At 35.5% G+C, this 21,715-nt stretch overlaps 1 protein-coding gene across 2 annotated transcripts; it reads left to right on the forward strand.

Moving 5' to 3' along the window:
- Window positions 1-1,260: 1,260 nt before the first annotated feature.
- Window positions 1,261-21,528, forward strand: LOC135690873 (protein transport protein Sec31A). Of its 2 annotated transcripts, none has more exons than XM_065208590.2 (30): window positions 1,261-1,419; window positions 3,338-3,455; window positions 3,989-4,078; window positions 4,624-4,844; window positions 5,291-5,595; window positions 6,261-6,316; window positions 6,700-6,760; window positions 6,958-7,008; window positions 7,761-7,916; window positions 8,171-8,296; window positions 8,725-8,778; window positions 9,233-9,388; window positions 9,634-9,708; window positions 10,026-10,130; window positions 10,806-10,877; window positions 11,100-11,178; window positions 11,778-11,840; window positions 12,372-12,550; window positions 12,990-13,216; window positions 13,727-13,867; window positions 14,349-14,424; window positions 14,865-14,996; window positions 15,677-15,881; window positions 16,804-16,868; window positions 17,166-17,262; window positions 17,787-17,854; window positions 18,404-18,523; window positions 18,798-18,869; window positions 20,345-20,387; window positions 21,032-21,528. In XM_065208590.2, exons 2-30 carry the CDS (start codon window positions 3,340-3,342, stop codon window positions 21,166-21,168), a joined length of 3,348 nt encoding a protein of 1,115 aa, XP_065064662.2. In that variant the 5' UTR covers window positions 1,261-1,419; window positions 3,338-3,339; the 3' UTR covers window positions 21,169-21,528. The 2 variants fall into 2 exon arrangements, with proteins under 2 accessions (XP_065064662.2, XP_065064733.2); XM_065208661.2 differs by having other exon boundaries at window positions 1,300-1,419; window positions 3,332-3,455.
- Window positions 21,529-21,715: the final 187 nt, after the last annotated feature.

Below are 21,715 nucleotides of genomic sequence, written 5' to 3' on the forward strand. Positions count from 1 at the left end.
TTGCAAAAAGTGTCCGAGATTTTCACAAAATCAAAATGATTTCCAGGAATTTTCTCATAAAACAATAGAATTTCCACCAAAAGTTGTACGAGATTTTAATGAAGTGATTTGCCCCTCGGTTCTGGATGTCATCTAACAGGTGTTTTTCTAAGAACATTAACATGAAAGACTCCAGATGTGGCTGCGAAAAATTACTACGTAACCTGTTCTTTATATATTTAAAGTGGAAAAGCTTCTATCACACTCCACTTGTGACAAATAATTTTCTAACCCTCCGGAAAACCACAATGATTTTCAGCAACCCAAAAATATCAATTTGTCAATTTCTGACCCCAAAAAGGAAAACATGGGCACCCCTGCTGGAATTTTATCGTGTAGCACCATACCCCTGTTGGGCAGGGGGTGCATTTGACTTATGATAGTGTAGGCCTAATAAACTTTCCATAACTTGTATGAGTTATTGAAAGAAGCAAGAGCAATACCATGCTTTTTTGTGATGTTTGTGGCTTTTGCTTGATAAAAAGCTTTGTATCGTAGCTGAATCCTCACGAAATTTCTGTGCATCACCTTTGATTGAAGTCTTCTTGCTCTTCCCTCGTTCTACTTATGTCTTTTTCATTGCTTCAAATCACAGAGCAAATCGCTTAGTGAACTCTAATTTTTGGACTTTCAAATTTATTACATTAAGCAATAGCTTGTGCTTAGGCAAAAACATGACCAGCTTTAAGCAAAAGATAAGTAAAAAGACATCAGGGCAGGTTAAAATCCTATGTATCGCATTGAAACAGGGGTGTTACAGTATAGAATGTCGCCAAAAAGGAAATACCGTCAAGAGAAATATAACAATAACATGTTTCCTGAAGTGTGTCTGGACTGCGGTGACAATAATGAATTCGTAATTTTAATGGTTCTCGAGTACTCGCGTTTATTCTTTCCCACAAAGTCTCTGAAAATTCAAGGCAAATAGATCAACGCGTGGGTATACTTTTTTGCCTCGCATTCACTTTTTAAGCTAGTTTATTTTTTTTGCACTTTTATCAGCCGGCCCTCAAACCGACCGGCCCTCAAACATGAAGACGGCCCTCAAACATGAAGACGACCATTTAGTCAAATATGCCGAAGGAGAGATTGGCATAGCTACTAAAAACAACCATATCTTAAGATCTCTTAAAAAATTATTAGGGTTTCTTGCCCGCGCAACTAGTTCTTCCCCTGTTGTTTTTCATTTCCCTTTTCCAGAATGGGCCAGAAGGAGGTTATGCTACTGAACGAGCAACAGCAACAACAGTTTTGCCACGTTCCCAATTATGAGAAAATGGTAGCTTGGAGGGAGTAAATACAATCTTCCCACTGCTGTGACTTGACGGTAGGAGAATACATAGAGAGCACATAAAAAGTTTCTCCAACATCCAAAGACAGGTGAGATACCTAACCATCTTTATTTTGCAGAAATCTCATTATCATAAGAGTCGATAGTCAATAGTTTAGATTTCGTGCTTCGGTTTGAGAAGACGTTTATTTAATATCCGTCACAGTTCAGTTTAGTTTTATTTAAAGATTTGCAACTACGTTAGTTGAAAACGGTTTTGAGACCGTTATTGCGTGCCTACCGGCGATTCGATAGTTTGATAGAGGGCATGGTCTATCATTTTACCAGAAGATCACCTCCAGGAATTTCTGTCCGTGGACTTTTGTCAACTCTGTAGGTACCCGCTGGAATTCTTTTGTGATCAAAACATTGAATAATCCAAATGCTTATACAGTAAAGTTTTTTCTTGTTCTAGTATCTAGGTGAAAATCTGAGTTGATTTTTAGGCAAAATTGCTAAGTTGAGGACAAAAATTTCCGTCGTGAAATAAGTCGTACCGTATCAGTTGTACAATATCCGGTCATTTTTGCTTATCAGTCATTATCAAAGAAAAAAATTATGCTATTAAAATTCATGTTAGATATTATATATTTTTGTTGTATTATATTTTATGTTATGTTATATCAAATATTTTAAACAATATATATTATATATTTGAGTAATAAAGCAATATATAAGTAAAATAAGAAACTGAATTTTGTGAGGTTATTTTTAATAGTTATATGATATACAAAATCACAATTTATTAAATATATATTTAACTTGTTTGGAGATGGCAAGCACCAAAAACCTGTTTGGTTATTTAGCTGTTTAAAAACAGCTTTGAAAAGTTTGAATAATTAGGCTACAAATAATAGCATACAAGTTGAACTTGAATAAAAAGAAAAACATAGCTATACATTACTAGAGAATTTGTATGAAGCAGAATTTTGAAGGAAGTACTCTCTCAGTAGCCAAAGCAAATTAAAGGAGAGCAAAATATAATCAAGAAATTATAGGCTAAAGCATTGATTATTGTTTTCGAAATGGAGGGCTTTTAGTCTTTGATGAAAGATATTTACAGATTATCATGGTTATGTCTGTAGGGATGTCGTTCCAGCATATTGATTCATATTGATCACATTGGTTGATATCACCTGAGTTTAAAATATATCAACCTTGCCAGCCTGTAATCAAATGTAATCATAAATGTATGCCACAAATGAAGATAAAGAAAAAAACACATCAAATGCACAAACATATTTCTAATTTTGATGAAATAAAAGTATATATAGTAAAACTATAATGAAATAAAAGAAGTAAGCCACATAATAGTTTGCATTGTAGGCTCACTATTACCATTCAGGCACCGCAGAGCGTTTAGAAAAGTGGGGGGTCTAAACAAAGTGGGGGGCTAAAACCGTATAAAAAGAGGCTTTTCTGGTAGTTTGATACTTAATATTTGGCATTTTTTGCAAAAAGTGGCTAAATCCCCCCCAGCCCCCCTGCTTTGCGGTGCCTGCCATTGCAAAATTCTAACTATTACAAACTCCAGGTGCGCTCAACTTTGCTCAGAGGGATATATGTTATTAGTTGCCAAATTTTTTGCCTTCTGTTCTTCACCTTTTTTGAAGATGGATTAATTGATGTAATAATATGTATATATATATGTAATAGAATGTATTCAGGTAACTGTTGTGTTTTTCACCTCAACAGTCATATAAGAATATAAATAAACTGTTTGCTACAAATTTTCCATATCAAAATTTTCAACATCCAACTACAAAAACAACTCAAAGAACAATGCTATTGAAATTGTACATTCAGTCATAGAAATTGTGTTCAATCAAGCATTGTGATTAACACCTTTAAATAAAGGGTCTTTTCTAAAACTGCAACAGTATATAACTAGTTGAATGTATTGAAATGAAAATCATTATCTTGTTTTAGCATTATCAAAAATCTAACCACTTGTTTTTATGTTTGTAGAGATGACAAAAATAAAGCAAGTTGAAAGGACTGCAAATATAGCATGGAGCCCAGCAAAGCAACATCCAATTTATTTGGCTGCTGGTACTGCTGCTCAACAGTTAGATGCTACCTTCAGGTACAAAACCCTTTTTCTTTATTTTCAACTTTTTATCATTTCATTATCCATTACAAGTTGGTTCTGAATTTCTTCACAACTGTTTTAACGTATGCTACTTTAACATAATAGCTGTCCTATCAAAGTAGATATCAAATTGTTCTATGAAGAATTATCCATTTAAGCTAGATTAATCCCAACATGTTCCTAAATGTTTGATTCTGAGCTCCAGACAAGCAGTATATCCTGTCTTATTGAACTACCTTGCTTGGTTCTAATTCGTTTCGATTCATATATTCTGGTTAACACTTGTCAGTTTTGTTATATATAAATCAATTATTGATCATTTTTTATTGTGGTTAGTTTTGTTTGAATGCAAATGCAATTAACTTAAAAAACAATCAGATTAACAATGAAAAAAGTGGTGTCATTTATAGTTGAAAACTAATCTTTTTTTATTGGTAGAAATATATGATATTTGCTTTGATTCTTTATATTTGATAGGGTTGACTGCATTTACTAGGTCTCTTTTTATGCAAGCTTTTTGTTTGTAGCACTACTGCTGCCTTGGAAATTTTTCATGTGGATTTTGCCAACAGTGATGTGGAGATGTCAGTTGCTGGCTCTCTCCAATGTAGCCAAAGGTAATTTTGTGTAGTGTAATATTTTTGATGATCTAGATTTCAACAGCTATGATTTTTTTCTCATTATAAATTGATTTCTATCTAGAATAAGATGTTTGATGTTTGGTGATGAACAAATGTCAATGTAATTGAAGCAATATAATGTGTAAATTAATTAAAAAACTGTCAACTGAATGCAATTTGCATAAAGGCAACAAGCATACCAAAATATAACAATATAAGAAATATGAGAATATATATATATCTTTTTTACACCTCAGCCTATTTTTTAGGAAAATATAGCAGTAAAACATCTTTTCTCGTGATGATTAGCAACTTGATCCATTATGTAGGTTTCCTGATGATCTCACTGAGCACAAAACTCAAAAATCAACTTTGAACAATCCTATTCTATACACCAAATAGCCTGCCCAGCTCTATATCAAGCACTTTATGATAGACTGGTAAACAGTAATTTTCATGTCACTCATCTAGGCACATCTTGAAGAGCATACCAAACAATTTTTCTGTGACAATACGCTTAATTGTCTTTTATGTGTTTCCAGGCTTCACAAAGTTATCTGGGGCAGCCATGGGATTCAATCAAATGAGCATGAATCTGGAATAATTATTGGTGGCACTGACAATGGACATATATATGTTTATGACGCAGCAAAGATAATTGCTGGGGAAGACGATAGTGCCCTTATTTATCAGTTGGATAAGCACACAGGTCCTGTCCAAGCATTAGATCTAAACAATTTTCAAGAGAACTTGCTTGCTTCAGGTAAATGACAATGTTTTATATTTTCCCATAAAATAAGAGATTCTTTCATTTTATCAAACTAATATGCATTTACTAAGTTATACATTGTTTTACTATATTCAAACCATTAACTGATTTTTTGCACCTCACATTCCTATTTGTATAAGCTCCCAAACATATCTTAGATGGAAACTATTAGTGGAAAGTTACTAATATTTTTGAAGTTTTTCTAGTATTAAAAATGTATTGATGATTTGGTATACTTTATCTTTAGAATGCTATTTTAAAACATATTAAATTTATCTTATGTCTGTTTTTGTTGGTTGGTGATGTAGATAAATAGCTTTCATGATAGAATATCTCCTTTTTGGTTGGAAAAGAAATATAAGCTGAGACATTTAAGGTTTTAGTTTCAAAGTTTGACATTGCCTATAAGTTTCATTTAGAATTCATTTAAATTCAACCAGGTGCTAATGACTCTGAAATATACATTTGGGATTTGAAGAAACCAGAAAGCCCTCTTACACCAGGGGCGAAGAGCACACCTTTAGATAACATTAGCTGCGTACACTGGAACAAACAGGTGCAGCACATAATGGCATCATCGTCTCCATCTGGACGAGTGGTAGTATGGGATTTGAGGAAAAGCGAGCCAATTATTAAGGTTGGGGATACTTCAGCCATGTTGCATTGTAAATCAATGGCTTGGCATCCAGAAGTTGCAACTCAAATGGTCATTGGAAATGAGGATGATAGGTATCCTGTTATACAGGTCAGTCTTTTATTGGGCATTTTCAATAGTCATGTGCTCGTGTTTCTGATTGGCCTATTTCGATCCACAACTGGGTATATATATTTTCTAGCTTAGTGTTATGATCTATGTTCAGACATTTTATACTCTGAAAAGTGTTAGACGAAAAGCTTCAGTATGACTCAAAATTTTTGCTTTTTTCAAAGCCATCTTTTATTGATATTGTACCAAGTGATTCATTCGTCATAAACTAGACATCAAATAAAGTAATTTAACACCCTGTTTAGTGAAATTTGCATCATTTATCTAGTATCCATATACATCCACTTTTTTCAAGAGAGAGAGCAATTAGAAAAAGGTGGGGTAGATTCCCAAGAGTTTTTAGTCCTGCCCTTACATAACATACTTAAATACTGGCTATGTTTAAGTCAAAACAAGTTTATGTCAAATTTAGAACAGCACTGTTCATCCTTTGCGTTGTAGTTTTTTGAATAATATATTTAAGAGATAATAATTATCTTAACAGTTCTAAAACTGCTTTTATACTGTTCCAGAAGAATGTCTTAAAAACCAGTCTATTATTTCTAAATCATTGCTTAACATATTCTTGAATTACCCTTGTATTCACAAAGGCTATGAATTAGGCCAACAATTGAAGCTACTTCTAATTTTTCTTTTTTATGCAGCTTTGGGATTTAAGGTTTGCTACTTCACCAATGAAAGTCATGGAAGGGCATCAAAGGTGAGGTTTTTTGACATGGTTATATTTAAATCCCTTTACAAAGAATCTGTTTTCTGTATCATTTAAAGCTTTTTGAGTTCTGATAGAATATGGTATTTAATAGTTATAAAAAATGGTTAGTTAAGGCAAGCAAAATTGGGAGACCAGCCATTTGTTGTAGGTAAGTTGCTCTGCAGCAGTATAGAATCAGTAAAAAGACTCTTAAGTATCTAGATTTTAGCAGTTGTACTGATAAAGGTCTCTATATTTAGTCACAAGGGCATAGGCAATTTTTGATAGTATTGCGCTGTATTTTGTCTTTTTGGATTTTTCGGCAAAGATGACTGAACTTTCTCACTGGCTTTGATATTCCTGTGACGGGTCTTTTGTTTGTTTTTTTGTAGAGGTATCCTTTCACTAGATTGGTGTCCGCAAGACCCAGACCTCTTGATGAGCTGTGCAAAGGTTTGTATTAAGCTTTTTGAAAATCGATAGATACTGTATCTGCTCTCATGAAATTCAGCATACAATTCTATATCATATTGAAAATGTTTTTCTTTTTTTATTACCATGTTCTTTACCATTTTGGAAAGGTATATAAAATGCTTTTAAGGACTATCTGTTTTCCTTATATTTTTAATAAATCTTATTTTTATTTTCAGGACAACCGTATCCTTTGTTGGAACCCAAACAGCAGTGCACAAAATGGAGAGGTTTGTTTTGTTCATAGCGAGCATTAAATATTTTCTGATTTTTAAGCATTTGGAAATTTTATATAAGTTTAAAGCTTACCTTTATAAGTGTATAAAAACATCTATCAATTTCGTTTGTTCAAAATTCCTTTATTTCTAATTGCATTTTATATTGAATATCATCTAAATTATTTTAAGGATTTTTACTTGTAAGGAATCGACATAAAGGTTAAGCCATTTATCAATCAACTATTAGCCAATCAAGAGGCGCAATAACCCTCAAGCGCTTGTTAATTAGCCAATAGTTGTTCAAGAGATAGCTTCAACCATTTAAATATCTGTAGACTCCCATTAAAGGGCATATGTCGCATTAACAGTTAACTAATAAAACAAAATCGTTTGGAATGGAATTTCATTGTTTCGTGACTTTTCATTTCTTTGTACTAAATAAAATAGATAATTGTATTGCATTAACCAATCATGTTCACGACATATGCCCTTTAATTTACAGTATCAAAGACATGTAATTTGAAACTGAATTTTGTTTAATTTCCTTAAATGCTTCGATGTAACATTGAAAACGTATTGATAGGCGCTTAGCTATCGTTCTGTTTCACCATAACCTCTGCACCATAAACAATCATGCATAATTTTTACTGTTATGCCCATACTTTTATCATTCCACGCCTACTTATACCGCTATAACATTGACATGGTATTTTTCCACATTTCATAGCCAGTAAAGAATTTTGCTCACATATCTCTTCTTGCAGATAATATATGAATTACCAACGACATCACAGTGGTGTTTTGAAGTCAGTTGGTGTCCAAGAAATCCAGGTGTGATCTCAACTGCATCGTTTGATGGTCATGTTACCGTCAGTTCTGTTATGGGAAGCGGCGCAGCCTCATCAAACGTTCCAGACAAGGTAGCTACAAAGCAAGGCTTTCCCCCTTGTTTTTTATGACGTTTTCTTAAATACCTACCGAAAATTAAACAGATTTTATCTTATTTGAATTCAACATTCCTAGTTAACTCAAAATCTATTTATTTTGAAAGGTATTAGGCTCTGGAAATACTCTAAGTGAAAACGTGAAACTAAGAAGTATTAACTCCAATATACATTGGTTTGTGTCACAGTAGGCCTTCTTTCCTGTAAATGAAATGATGTTATTGTTGTAGGTTGCTAGCTCTTTTGGTGGGGATGCATTTGCAGGCCAAGCTCAAGTAGCAAGTCAACAACCAGCTGCTGAACCTTTAAAGAAGCCACCGAGGTGGATGAGAAGGCCCTGCGGTGCAAATTTTGCCGTGAGTTCATGGTCCATTTGTTTTCAAATCTTCATTTTTTGTCGTGACTTACTACAAGGCTTAATAGGGTCCACAGTGAAGTTTATTTTCTTCTCTTTCGTGAGAAGGTACTGTCTTAGGCCTTTTGTACTTTACATTTTCTTTTTTTCAAATTTTCAGGTTATTATTTTTCTTTGAAATAAAATAATTAAATTTATCTCACCTTCAATGAGACAGATTTGATGAATGTAAATAGTATATAAATGAAATTATCATAAGCACAATAAAAGGATGAAAAATTTTTGCAGCTCGATTAAATATCACTAATCATAAAAACATTCAATTCAAAATATCCCTCAGTGAAAGCGCGAAAATGTCTATATGTATATTTGTTATATGTGGTTTTTTCCTTTTGCTTGTTTTATATATGCTCCCACTTCTTATTTCAGTTTGGTGGAAAACTTGTCTCTTTTGGCAACTTCCCAGATTCCCCTGCAAAACAGGTATGAAATCATTAAAATACAGTATATCCCACAAAGAAGAACCCAAGAACATAGAAACCAGCGGACTGTCTTCCTTTTATCTTTGTATTTAGGCCTTGAAATCACGAGTTTAGAATTTTTAAGAGCATAGTCCCTAAGCCTTTTGTTTTGAGAAGATACCTCTGTTTCCACGCATCACTGGCCAAGTTCATAATAACTGGAATGCTTCTTTTAGATAAGAACACAGTGACCTGAAACTCCCCTTTGAATCCTTAGAGCAATACCCAGGAATACCCCCTAGTTCTGATGTAAATGTTTTTTATACTTAATTGTGTTGTATTTTACCTCTATCCAGACAAACCACTCACAAATATATCAACGTATATAGGATATATATAATATAAACTCCATAGTTTCTTTTGATTGGAGTTACAAAAACTTTTACACGCTTTTTAATGAATCGTTTATTTTTTAGATAAACATCAGTCAAGTTGTCACAGAAGGTGATTTTTTAAAACGCTCTGGCGATCTTGAAAGTGCGCTTCTCTCCGAAAATCTTGTTGAGTTCTGCGATAAAAAGGTCGTAGATTGCGAGGGCGAAACAGAACGGACTTTATGGAGCTTTTTGAAGGTGACTTTTTGTCTTTGAGTTCATAAAAATTTTGAAGTAATTTGCTTGTTACGTTATTCCTTTTTTCTCGACATTGCTTTAAATACCTAAATTTTTTTGCCATTCATCTTAATAAAACCATTTGAGCCAGTAAATTTTAATATTAATTTTATTCTTTACCGTCCCATTTGTGCGAGATTCGGGTAAGTATACATAAACAATTTATTGGTAGTAGCGATTTTTTTGTAATTTATTTTTAACTTTAGGTAAACTTTGACAAAGAACCAAGACTTCGGTTTTTGGATCTGCTCGGATACCATCCTCAAGAACTCTCAAACAAGGTAACGGATTTATAGACAAGTGTTTATTCACCGATTTGGTTAGCCTAGTTTGTTGCAAGTTTTCTAGGAAAAATGGTTGGTCTTTCTTTGAGATTAATTTGAAAGTATTGAGAGCAGAACCATCTTATTTTATTGAGAGCTGAGTCATTAAGGAGTACAATGGATGGTTAAGATGACATTAAGGTCATAATTTGCTTTTAAGTCATTGCAACACGTAGAATTATGATGCTTCCTTATGATTTTTGTAAACGAGAAATGCTCTTCCGAAACGCTTTTTTTTGTCACTGACACTTTGTTAAATTGTCTCTCTTTTTAAGATTTCAAGCTTGTCATTGAGTGGAAAAAGTCTTTCTTCGTCATCTGGGTTGGCAGGCGTTGATGCCGACGAATTGGCCAGCAAAATGCAGCTGTTGAATGCAGGGGTAAGCTATCTGCGCATGCCTTGAACGAGAATGTCATTTTATAACGATGGTGTTCCATAAAACGTCATAAATAGAAAGAAAGAGATTAGCTTTTTCATTTTTATTCTTCACTAGTGCTGTTGTTTAGGAATTGATTGATAAGATGAGGCACAGTAGTGGTCTATATCTGGGTGTGAACGTTTTTATCCACTGGGCCTCTAACTTTTTTCTCTCTCAAGGATGTCAACATTGTTTTCTTTCCGCTGTTTTGTACCGTCTTCAAAGTTTGCGACACCAAGAACCTATTTGAAGACAAAAATATAAGTTTAATGGATCTCTTTTCAACTGCTAAACTGAGGGCTAAGGTCCATATATAGTTTAATTGTCCCTTCGATCCTCTCAATGAATGATATTTGCCAATTTAAACTTGAAATTTGTCAAGTCTCTTTTTAAAGAAAGGTCTTGAACTGTCTTGGCTTATGCTCTCGAGTCTGCAAAGGATTTCCTAAACTTTTATGGGCAGTTGTAATTAAAATTTTATTTTATTTTGTTGATGTCTGCATTGTGAGAAAGTCTCCTGAGTTTTATTTAGAACAAAATCGCTTTCGCTACAATGTGAGTGCTTACCAAAACGATTGTTTTAAGAAACTGTCAAGTATTTCTCAATGCTATTTTATTTCAACATTTCACAAACAGGATACAGGTCAAGTCAAAAGTGAAGGAGGCTTGCTCAGTAGTGGGACTATATCTCCGGCTCAAGGATCAAAAGTAATTTTCCTCTCTTGTATTGCTTAAAAATTATCTCTCTTTTTGCACCTTCCTTAATCTTTTCTTCCGTATCATAAGTTGTTGAGTAGTTGATTGCTTTTTGCAAGCACTTTATCTCTCTGTGAACAACACTTCCTATGACTTTAGTCTAAATGCATTAGGAATTACGAATAAATTTATACAGTTATTTAATTTGATATCTATGATTCTGCTTTGTTATAGACACCGGCCTCTGACACTGAAGGAGCTTCCGCATTCGATTTGATTGGAAACACCAGTATAGACACGTCATTTAGTCACAGTATGTTTCAGATCATTAAATTGTTTTATTTTTTAGAGGTGAGGGGGGGGGGGTGTCAAGTCATAGACTTGTTCATTGGGAGGTGGTAGGGTTGATTCTTTTTCTTCTTGTTTACCCTTGGACAATTTTTCTTCGACGTAGTAAAACGATATACGGTCAAATTTCGTAGGGCCTAAGTTTTCTATTTCAGATAAATAGACGCAGTGCAGTTTCGCTATGACGTGCCCCGCGTATATAGAATCTCCTAATATTACAAGTTAGAAGCCTGGTTTCTTGGAATCGTCCTTGTTCTGTATAACGAACCCTCGTGTAATGAAGTTCCGCTATTACTGATATTTTTCTTGGTTTCTACAGACCTCCTAATGGCGGGAATCGACTGTATTTCTTGATAAGCCATTGGTTCCAGAATCCTGTTTGGTAGATAAGCTATAAGCAACATATCGAGCTAACCAGAATATTCGAAACTACGAGCAGCTGTTGTAAAGAAGGGTCCGGGTTTCCCATAGTCTAGCTTCCCCAGAGTCCAGCTTCCATAGACTGCTTACACGCTACCGTATTTCTGTCTCTTGTCATCGAAATTCTTTATTTTACCATGACAGGTACTTCAATGATCGATGACCCAGGTCGTCCAGTGTCACCGCTCATCATAGCTGTGGATGAAGGTACTTTTCCGTAATCGTCATGTTTGTGTCTTCGATTTAACTAGACTGGCAGTAAATGGTAATAGTAATCAATCTATAGGCTAATTCACGAACATCTTTATGCAATGAACAATCACTGAGTAGGAATTAGGCAGAAGGGTAACTCTTGTCGGTTCCTTTGTTGTTTTTATAGCCTGAATCATGTACAGAACCTCTTAATGCCCCTGTAACCTCGTTTTCGTTAGAAGAACCTAGCCAGGGCAAATTATTCTATATTCATTATAGTTCATAACTGAGCTGAGTTAACACATGAGCTAGAATTTTTAGGCTTCACCTGATGTGCAGGGAGTTCTCCTTCTGCCTAGTTCACATTCAAACTAATAATAAGAACGGTGACAAAAAGGATATTGCAACAGTAGTTTTTTCTATTGACTTGAATCCATTGACAGTCCTTGTATTTTGTGGTACAATGCCTTCAAAAAATTACTTGGAGCAGTGGATGTCTTTAGTCATGTTTTCGTGCTCTCATTTTTTACCTAAATGCTTTTGCAGATACAGACGGGCTGGTTAGCCAAGCCTTGCTAGTAGGAAACTTCGAAGGAGCTGTCGACCTTTGCTTCAAAGCGGATAGGATGGCAGAAGCGCTGATACTGGCCGTGGCAGGGGGGCCAGAGTTGTTTGCAAGAACCCAGAAGAGGTACCTAGACCAAGCAAGGAGCTCAATTTCAAAGGTGAATATCCTTTAGTACTTTTGTTTACGTGTGGTATCATCATGAAAATTGAATTATACTAAAACCGTTAATGATAACGTTTCGACTCAAATGAGTCTAAAATTTATCTTATTACCGTTGTAAACAACACTGTAGGGAGGAATGAATTATTGGGGGGGGGGGATGGTTAGGCTTATTATTGAGAAAAAAGGAACTAGAGGGATTGTTCATTGGGAAAAAGGATGTGCAAATTTTTTGGGAGGGGGTAAAAAGAATATTTTTTGGGGTCCAGGTATGATTCGGCTATCTGTCGTGATCGGCTCTTGTCCGAATGTTCCTTTATATATTGTTCCTTTATATATATACCCGTGTCCCAAAAAATACAACCGATACGACAATTTAGAAACTAGGCTTCACTGGGAGAAAACCTTGTTATAAATTATCATTTTTCATTCCTTAGCTGATAACTTGCGTGGTTGGTCGCGACTGGCGATCAGTAGTTGAGACGTGTGCAATTGAGAACTGGAAAGAGGCTCTCGCTACTTTGGTGACCTATGGCCGCGCACAGGAATTCTTTGAGCTTTGTGATCTTCTTGGTCAAAGATTGGAAGTCGAGGCTCAAAATTACACTTCAGCTATGATCTGCTACATTTGTTCTGGAAACATCGAAAGGCTTGTTTCGTGTTGGTGAGTGCATAATACGTTGTGTTTTCGAAACAAATTTAATTCAGCTTCGTTGCATTTCTAACACAGTCGTAGGTTATCGGCTAAAACAAGCAGTCGATTATCAAGTATGAATATCTTTAACGGCTTTTTCTTTTCTCCTGTTATTCGCTGGAGCCCACCATGTAATTGGAAGTTAGGTTTTCTAAAAAAATGTACGTTTCAAGAATTAAGAGGGGATTTGAAAAGACCCAAATATAATATAGTAAAGATTCAGTAAAATCTTGTTCTTACTTTTTGAAAAGTTGATAAGTCATCTTATATTTTTATATCTTTTTTCCGTTTAAATTTAATTTTTTCAAGGACGCATAATTGGGTCTTCTTGAATTGCCGCGAGTCTGGGTTCGTTACACCCACCCTCTTAAAACGAGTTCATTCATGATGTTATTGTATCATATTGTTTGACCTAACAAAGCATAAACTACAAATGGTAGCACTGATTTCTCCGAACTCTTTTCCTATCTCTTTTTGTAGGTCCAAAACAGTGCCAAGGGAACCAGCTCCATTAATGTTGCAGGATCTGATTGAAAAAGTCATGGTCCTCAAGAAGGCTGTAGAACGAGAAAAGAAGCAAAATGCCGCTGTTCCAAACACATTATTAGCCGAGCAATTAAGGTTTCTATTCAATAAGCTCTGCATTATTTCTCAAATATTATGTTTACTAACTATAGCTATATTACACTACAAAGTCTATCTCATGGCAAGCTACACGGCAAAAATGACAGAACTATCCTAGGGGTGTTAAATAAAACGAAAACGGTGCGAAATTAGCAAACAGTGGAAGCAAAAAAGCATTAATTACTCTAATTTAGGTTTGCCTGTAATTTAAAAAGTCTATTGAATGCTATTGATACCTTGGTTCAAATGTAAAAATCTTTGATTGCTCGTGATTGATCGATGATCGTGATTGATTGATCGTGATCATGCCTAATGCTTAGCCTTTTAAACGAAGTGTCGTAGAAATAAGACACTGAAATCCTAGCATATAGATTTACAGAGGCTTGCTGCTAGGGGTGAAATGGATCGAAAATCAACGTAAAAGCTGTCTGACATGTATGAAAGCTTATATGGTTATTTTTTGCACCTTTTCTTGCAGCAAATACGGCAATATCCTGGCATCTCAAGGGAGCTACGAAACAGCAATGGTCTACTTGTCAACAATCAGTGACCAGGTATTGTTATTTGTATTCTGGATAGTAATGAAACAAGGAGTTTCTTGTCATGTTGTTTTTATTCTACAATGATATCGCATACAGCAAGAATTTTCGTGTCATTTTTGCAACAGGTTTGGCTCAGGAACAGAATATATCATTTTATAAAATCTATATTATATGTAATAGAAATTTTCACTGTATGAATTAATGGCGAGGTTTATTGATAGGACCCACAATCACGAAGAGAAAATGTAAAATTAATTTCCTGTGGGTGTATTTGATTTTGTTTAGTCAACTATATATGTGTATTATCATATTATATTAGAGGTTTAGTCAAGGATATAATCAGTGAACATCTTGGATCTAATCTCTGAATAGGCCTAATTATTAGAAAATAATGTGTCGGTTATAGTGTTACTTTTTCGACTTCTTTGATCGATTTCAATGCATATGCTCAGGGTGTAGCCATGCTGAAAGACAGGTTGCTGCAGGCTCAAGGACAGAGGGTCAGCGATTCCCAGCTGCCATTTGAAAAAGTAAACGTGAGAACCACTCCTGCACCGAAACCACAACAACCCCAGCAGAAACAGGTAATATCCCTCTTCAGATACGTTCACCTTATATCTTCAAATGCATCAAGTTGCATTGGAAGCATTTAGATGCTCTACCAGCTCTTGATTTTCAGCACGGGTTGACGTTGTTGTTAGGATGAAACCCTAGAGTTTGAGTTTGAGGAAGGCTGGCAAGAGTTTTCACTCCAATCATATGTGACGTCATTGGAACCCAGATCTGATAAAGTTCCTAATCGCGATCTCACTAAGATTTCTTCAAAAGATTTTTAATGCTGATAAAATGGAACTTTTTGTAAACATAATTCAACGCTTTTTATTAATCACAAGACAGCAGATTATTTCAAGAGCTTTATCAAGTTTTTCGGCTCGCTGTGTATTCTTATTTCTCTGATGTACTGCGATGAATACAAAATCAGATTAGCTTATAATCGGGGCTGATAGCGAACACGAGAAGGGCAATACAATTAAAATGCTTGAATGAAGTGGTCGTATTAATAAAGACATGACATGTTGCTACCTTTCTGCTTTTTCAGTTATTATGTGTTATTCTACTTTAAAGAACATACCAATGTTATTTTGAACATTATCATGTTTTTATAAGAAATGAAAATTAAAGTCCTAGGCGTTGCTCTGCTATTTAATCATGTAGAGATATGGTCGCTCATTTTTACAAAACTGACTGAATGGACTCTTTGTAGACTGCATCGTATGGACAGCCAGCTGGAATTCCGATACAGGCAAATGTTTCCAGTTACCAAACCAATGTTTCTCCGGTCGGACAGTACCCAGGAATATCACAGCCACCGTTTCAAAACCAGTATGGATACCACCAAGCACTGACGCCAGCTGTCAGCCAATATCAAGCGGATCCGGGGTACGGAATGCCGCCCCCAGCCCAAACTGGTAAAGAATGCATTGTATTTCGCCTCATTTCAGAAAGATGACACCTTCTTAGTTGCCGTTTAACAATACAAAAGGGTCAAGAAAATCTGACCAACTTTTATCAGACTAACTTTCCCCCACAAATTCCGGTTTGCGCCCAGCGGGCTGACTGTCTCGAAAATATTTCGCTTTCTTTTCGGCAAAATCCTAACTGCATTCCATAAAAATTGCACCTAATTTTTTAAGACGATGAGCTGCAATTTAAGTACAAACTCATCGGTTTAGCAATTCCACAGAGACCAAAAAAGTTGAACGTATCAGACCAACTTAACCCAAAAAAGTCGTAATATTAGGCTTGGATAGGCAGTGCTTTTGAACAGGCCCAGAACCAATGATATGACGTCAATTGCGCTTCAACTGGTATATGGTTAGTGGAGAAAACAACTCACTCTCTTACGAATTTCAGTACAAAAACATCTCGCACAATTGCTAGTGACAGTTTCTAGAAAGAAAGGGGCCTGAAGGGGGAGGCCTGGGGAAAGGGTGGCTAAGGCTTCAGGGGAGTGCAGTTAGGCCAAAGTGTCACAACTTTCCAAACCTCCCTGAACAAAATACAGTGAATAAGGGTGTTTTTATGTGTGTTAACTTTAAGTCAATTGCTACTATTTCTGCAGTCTTCTTTGCAACCAGCACCTTTCTAATAAAACACGAAGGACGCCATGACTTTTTTGTGAATCACCAGAAAATCCATACCTTTTGGCTGTTTATATTGAAAGCACTGTATTATTTCAACTGTTTACAGTTTTTAAAACACCCCATGAAAATAGAACAGTTTTCAATTGCCTGTCAGCGTTAAGCGGATAACTTGCTTTTAATTTACAATTGCAAAATTAAAGTGTAATCTTTCCAATATTTCTGGTTCTAAGCCTTCCAATATTTTTAGGCCCACTTCCTACATATGACCCGAGCGGCTCACAGTCATTCATGTCTATGAAAGCAATGAAGCAGGTATTTTTTTGTTTTTTTTGGAACCTTTCTTGCTTTTCAAAGCAGTGTCCAAATACTCTTCGATAGATTCTTGCTGAGTTGTCTCAACATCCTCTAGAAAGCGTCTATTGCAACATCTTGTCAAGCCATCTCAGAGGAATTTCATTAAGTACCATTCCCGCCCAATCAGAATTTACACGCGAGCGTTTCTAACAACACAAAAATAACTAAGAGCTCAAGAAAGCTCGCTTTAAAAAACTGGACGCTATAAAAATCTTGCAACGCAACGGCTATGAAACTGTTGCTGTTTGATTATAGGAAACGCACCCTCCAGCCTCGCAACCGCAACCGCAGCCGCCAATGAACATCTTCAACCCTGCAGCTGTGCAGCCAAGCCACAATCAGCCATCACCAGGTAAAGATGTCAAATTAAATTTTGCAGATTTGATCAAGATAATTTGATCTAGAAATTCTCCGTGACATGAAAGCAAATATCCTCCATGTCATGTGACCTGAAATCCAACTATGTAGTATGATCTTTTAAGATTACTCGAATCTATGTTCAAAGCTACTTCTTGTAAAAATGATTTACTTCAGAAAATGAGCAGCTGAAGTAGACTAAACATTTAAAGAGCATCTTAAGACGCTTTAAGATTAATGAACTAATGGTATGCAGAAAGGGGACAAAAATAACAGAGAAGACAATTTTGTCTGTGCTGCATTGCTTCGTAGTAACCAGCTGCATAAAACACGGAAAACAGCGTCCGCTTTTTTTTAAATTGGTGTGACAGGGGGTTGTATGAAAACTTCCCTGTGGCAAAGTGTGTACGGCAAACTACAAACTCAGTTTTTCACTTTGTTTATTAGCATTGATGCTCAATTTAAGAATTGTCTGTTTGAAGCCTTTATTCATTGTATTGTTTCAACTTTTTCTTGCAGGACCTCAAACGCCCCCAGGTACTTTTGTTCCTGGCCAAACAATTGTCAATGAGCAAAAACCTCATATGGTAAGTCATGCTGCTACACCCCCCGGAAAACCACAAAATCCAATGTAGGGATTTGTTACATCCAAAGAAGTGTTGTAAATTAGAGACAATGAAAATCAGAACCATAAGTTCGTTTTTTTTAAAAATCTCGACAAAACGCTGTTTGTACTGCTCTGGTTTGAAATTTGTGTTTTTCATAAGCTGTGGCGAAATGCCTTAACAAGCTTTATCTCTTTTTATCATTCACTTGAAGTGAACTATGAAACAGGCTCTTACCAAAACATATTGATATCTTTTTGTGTATGACTGTTATTATCGCCTTGATGAGAAACAACAGATTGCGGTGTCAGGCTATTGCACGTTGATGTGCCATGTCAAGTGAAAAGGCCTATGTCAATTAATACAGATCGCTGATTCCATTGACAAGTACCTGAATGCACAGCACTAGTAATAATGGTTTATAGTTTTATGTCCCTTATGCTCGATTGTCCCAGTTTTAAGCAACATAAGCACATGTACCCGAGTATATTCCCATGCTTTATCTTTACTACGCAATTTAATCTCTTCCAGCCCGAGCCAGAGCCAGAAAAGCAAGAAATACCAAGGGCGCCAATTCCTGCAGAACATATGGTGTTGCAGCAAACCTTTAATGCCTTGCTAGATCGCTGCAGATCAGCTGCCAATAATCCTGTAAGTTTTTCGCCTGTTAATGCTGTGACAGACAGAAGTTGAAGATGTTACTAGTTAGATCAGTCAATGTTGCCAAGGTCGGCCTTTACTTTTGTTCTGGTCGAGTCATTTTACAGGGTTTTTCATTTTCAGATTGCTGACCACTTGTCAATTTAGACCAAAATTTGAAAATTCAAGAGTCAGTTTGTGAATTGCTGTCAACCAATGGATACATTTATGAAAAAATCAATTCTCTTTGCTGAATTTGCATAACTTTGACAATGTTCTGTTGCAGCAAACCAAACGAAAATTAGAAGAAGTCAACAGAAGGGTGGAGTCACTTTACGATATGCTCCGAAGCAGCAAGGTGAGATAAAACAGACGGCTATCTCTGCTTTTTATGTTTGCCTGCCATTTCCTAGCAGAAGATGAAGTACTCAAATATTAGCTTCATTAAGGGAAGGGAGTAATGGGAGTATTAGCAGCAGTGTTACAGAACTATTACAAACAATGTTAGACCGGAGATAACAACGTGCAGCTCCTTGAAAAGCTCGAGCCTGCTATGAGGGCTGTCGAGAGGGGACAGGGGGACATTGCCCTAGAGCCTCAAGGTTTAGGAACGTCATAAAAACTTAATTCCTATCTTAAGAATGGATTTAATCAAGCGTAACAGAAGTATGCCTTAAAGGGGTAAAAGGTTTCAAATGCAAGAAAATGGCTGCAAGAAATATTCTGAATTAAATTTAACTTAATCTGAAAGCGTGATGGCAAAACTTTTCTTGGCAGGCCTCGTCTTCCTGTTTTGCTCAAGGGTCCCCGAAGCCTCTTGGCTGCCCTGCTTTTGAATCATCATAATCTCATTGCACAATATACACAAAAACAAGGGTGACATAAATAAGGATACAAATAAATGCATACTATGTCCAATTCTATCACAGCAGTAGATGGGGGGGGGGGGGGGGCTGAACCCTTTTTAACACTTTCACGTCTCTATATTACAAAGGACAGAGCAATCAGAATTCAGCTTCATGAAGTGTAGACTTAAAGGCTCTTGCGCAACCATCATGCTTAGCGGCAGTTGTTTTGAGAAATTGACTGTGTTTTGTATTTTTATGTAGTATTAGGCCTGCTCTTTGAATTACAGTCGCGAAGCCTGCTGGTTGCGCAAGAGCCTTTAAGACCATCAATGGGTGATTTCATTTGCATCTGTCTAATCTGCAAGATTTACTTTTGCTTTGAAATTTTGCAGATAGTTGCTGAAACTCTCCTTTTCCATTCCCTTTAAAAGCAAATATGCCTCTGCATTTATGGTAAATTTCGGCAATAAAAACGTTAGTTAGCAAATAAGGGTATTAGAAAAAGTGATGATTCTAACTGTTGGTGTTAGCCATCTCATTAAACATTAACTTTTAATTGTGCAATATTTTGTAGTTTGCTTTAGTTTGAACTTTCTTTATTAAATGCATAAGTAGAAGAATTGCTATTGATTACTTGATTGTTCTGAAGCAGTCCTTTATTTTGCTAAATAAAGTGTATGTTACCAAGAAACTTTTAACATTGAAACATTTATTTAAGCATCAACACGAAATTTCATCTGTAACAGACTGAATTGTAATATCGTTATCATTGATTGTTTCTTTAGCTTGTGTCATCTGTTTGATTCTTTCAATGTTTGCTTCTTGTCATCTTTTTCTATCATTTCCTTTTTGCCTAGTACTCATATTTTGCTCTTTTTCTCGTTCTCAATGGCAATCTGTTTTCATTTTGCCTGTTTCATACGCTTGCCTTTTATAGTTGATTTTTCATTGATTTAAAAATTTGAATTTCTTCTTTCAACTATAGCTTTCACAGAACGTGCTTGGCGGACTTCATCAGATTTCCCAAGGTACAGGCATCTTTTTAAAACAAACACCTATTTATGTATACTACTTTTATGAAATATTAGTTACCCAGTACAAACATATTCAGGATCTCAAACAATTCGCTCAGATTTCAGTCTTTTTTATTATGAAAGGTTTTTACAGTAAGCTATAAAAAGGGAAACGTAAAATGAATGGATTTTCAATTTTGGAACTCTTTTATTTTGAAAATAAAAACGAGTATTTATTGCTTATGTTCTCCTGAATTAGGGAGTTTCTGATAAATCCGTTTTCTATTTTGCTACAGTAGTAAATGCATACATTTTTTGGAAAAGAATTCCTGCAATGATTTTGAGTATAAAAATCCTGCACGATTAACCGCTAAGGTCATTAGGTAGTTTTATCGAAATTATTCAATGAATCTTCGTTTATCTTAGACACAATAACATTATTTAATTTCAATCACGGAGAAAGTTTTTGAGCTTATATGCAAGGATCCAAACCAAATTCCTTAATGGCTTTTTCTCTCGCATTTCACCAAACTACCGCATACCACTCTTTCATATTTGTTTTTAAAACGAAGTTCTTAGATGTTTACCTCTGAAAATACTGTTCTGTTTAAAAGCACAATTTTACGCCGTAAAATTGAGGACATTTTTGTTTCTTTCAGCTTGCGAGCAGATGAATTATCAGCAGGGAATTCAAATACACACTGAAATGGTGGTTAGAGGAAACTTTTCAGAGATTGGCAGTTTTATGCCTGGATTAAAGACCCTTATGCAAATTGCCACCCAATTAAGAGTATAAAATAATTCATTTAAGATTTAGGGCTTATTGCAAGCATATCCTAATGACCGACAGGTTCCATTTGAGAGTTTTCATTTCCTTCTTCGTTGACGGCACATTCTTAACCCGTGCCTCGCTTTGGAATATTAATCCCCTCCTATGGCAACACTGTTATTCTGTTGCACAAAATGAATACAATTGACTAGCCTCATTTCTTCTCTGGCAGTTGTTTACAGGGTATGATCTCTTGGAACTCTTGATAACGTAAAATGTTCACTCGAATTTAGTTTTCACCTTTTCGATGTTAATGAATTTTAACGGCGTATAAATCAATTAGATATTTGGATTTATTTCTCATTGAAATTTGAATCATGAAACAAATCGTGTTACTTTATTGTTCTATCTTGCAACTTCAGAGTGAGCTGTTCATTGATTATTGCTTTGGTCAGGTGACCTAGGCTTTTTAACAATTACGATTTAACAAATATTAATTCAAAAATACCGACTCCTTATTTGCCGTCTTCAGTCATCTTAGAATCTTTTCCTACTTATAGTTTGCCGAAATATG

Source organism: Rhopilema esculentum, chromosome 17, assembly GCF_057945365.1.
Source record: "Rhopilema esculentum isolate cy_ngs chromosome 17, ASM5794536v1, whole genome shotgun sequence".
NCBI classification, from domain to species: domain Eukaryota; kingdom Metazoa; phylum Cnidaria; class Scyphozoa; order Rhizostomeae; family Rhizostomatidae; genus Rhopilema; species Rhopilema esculentum.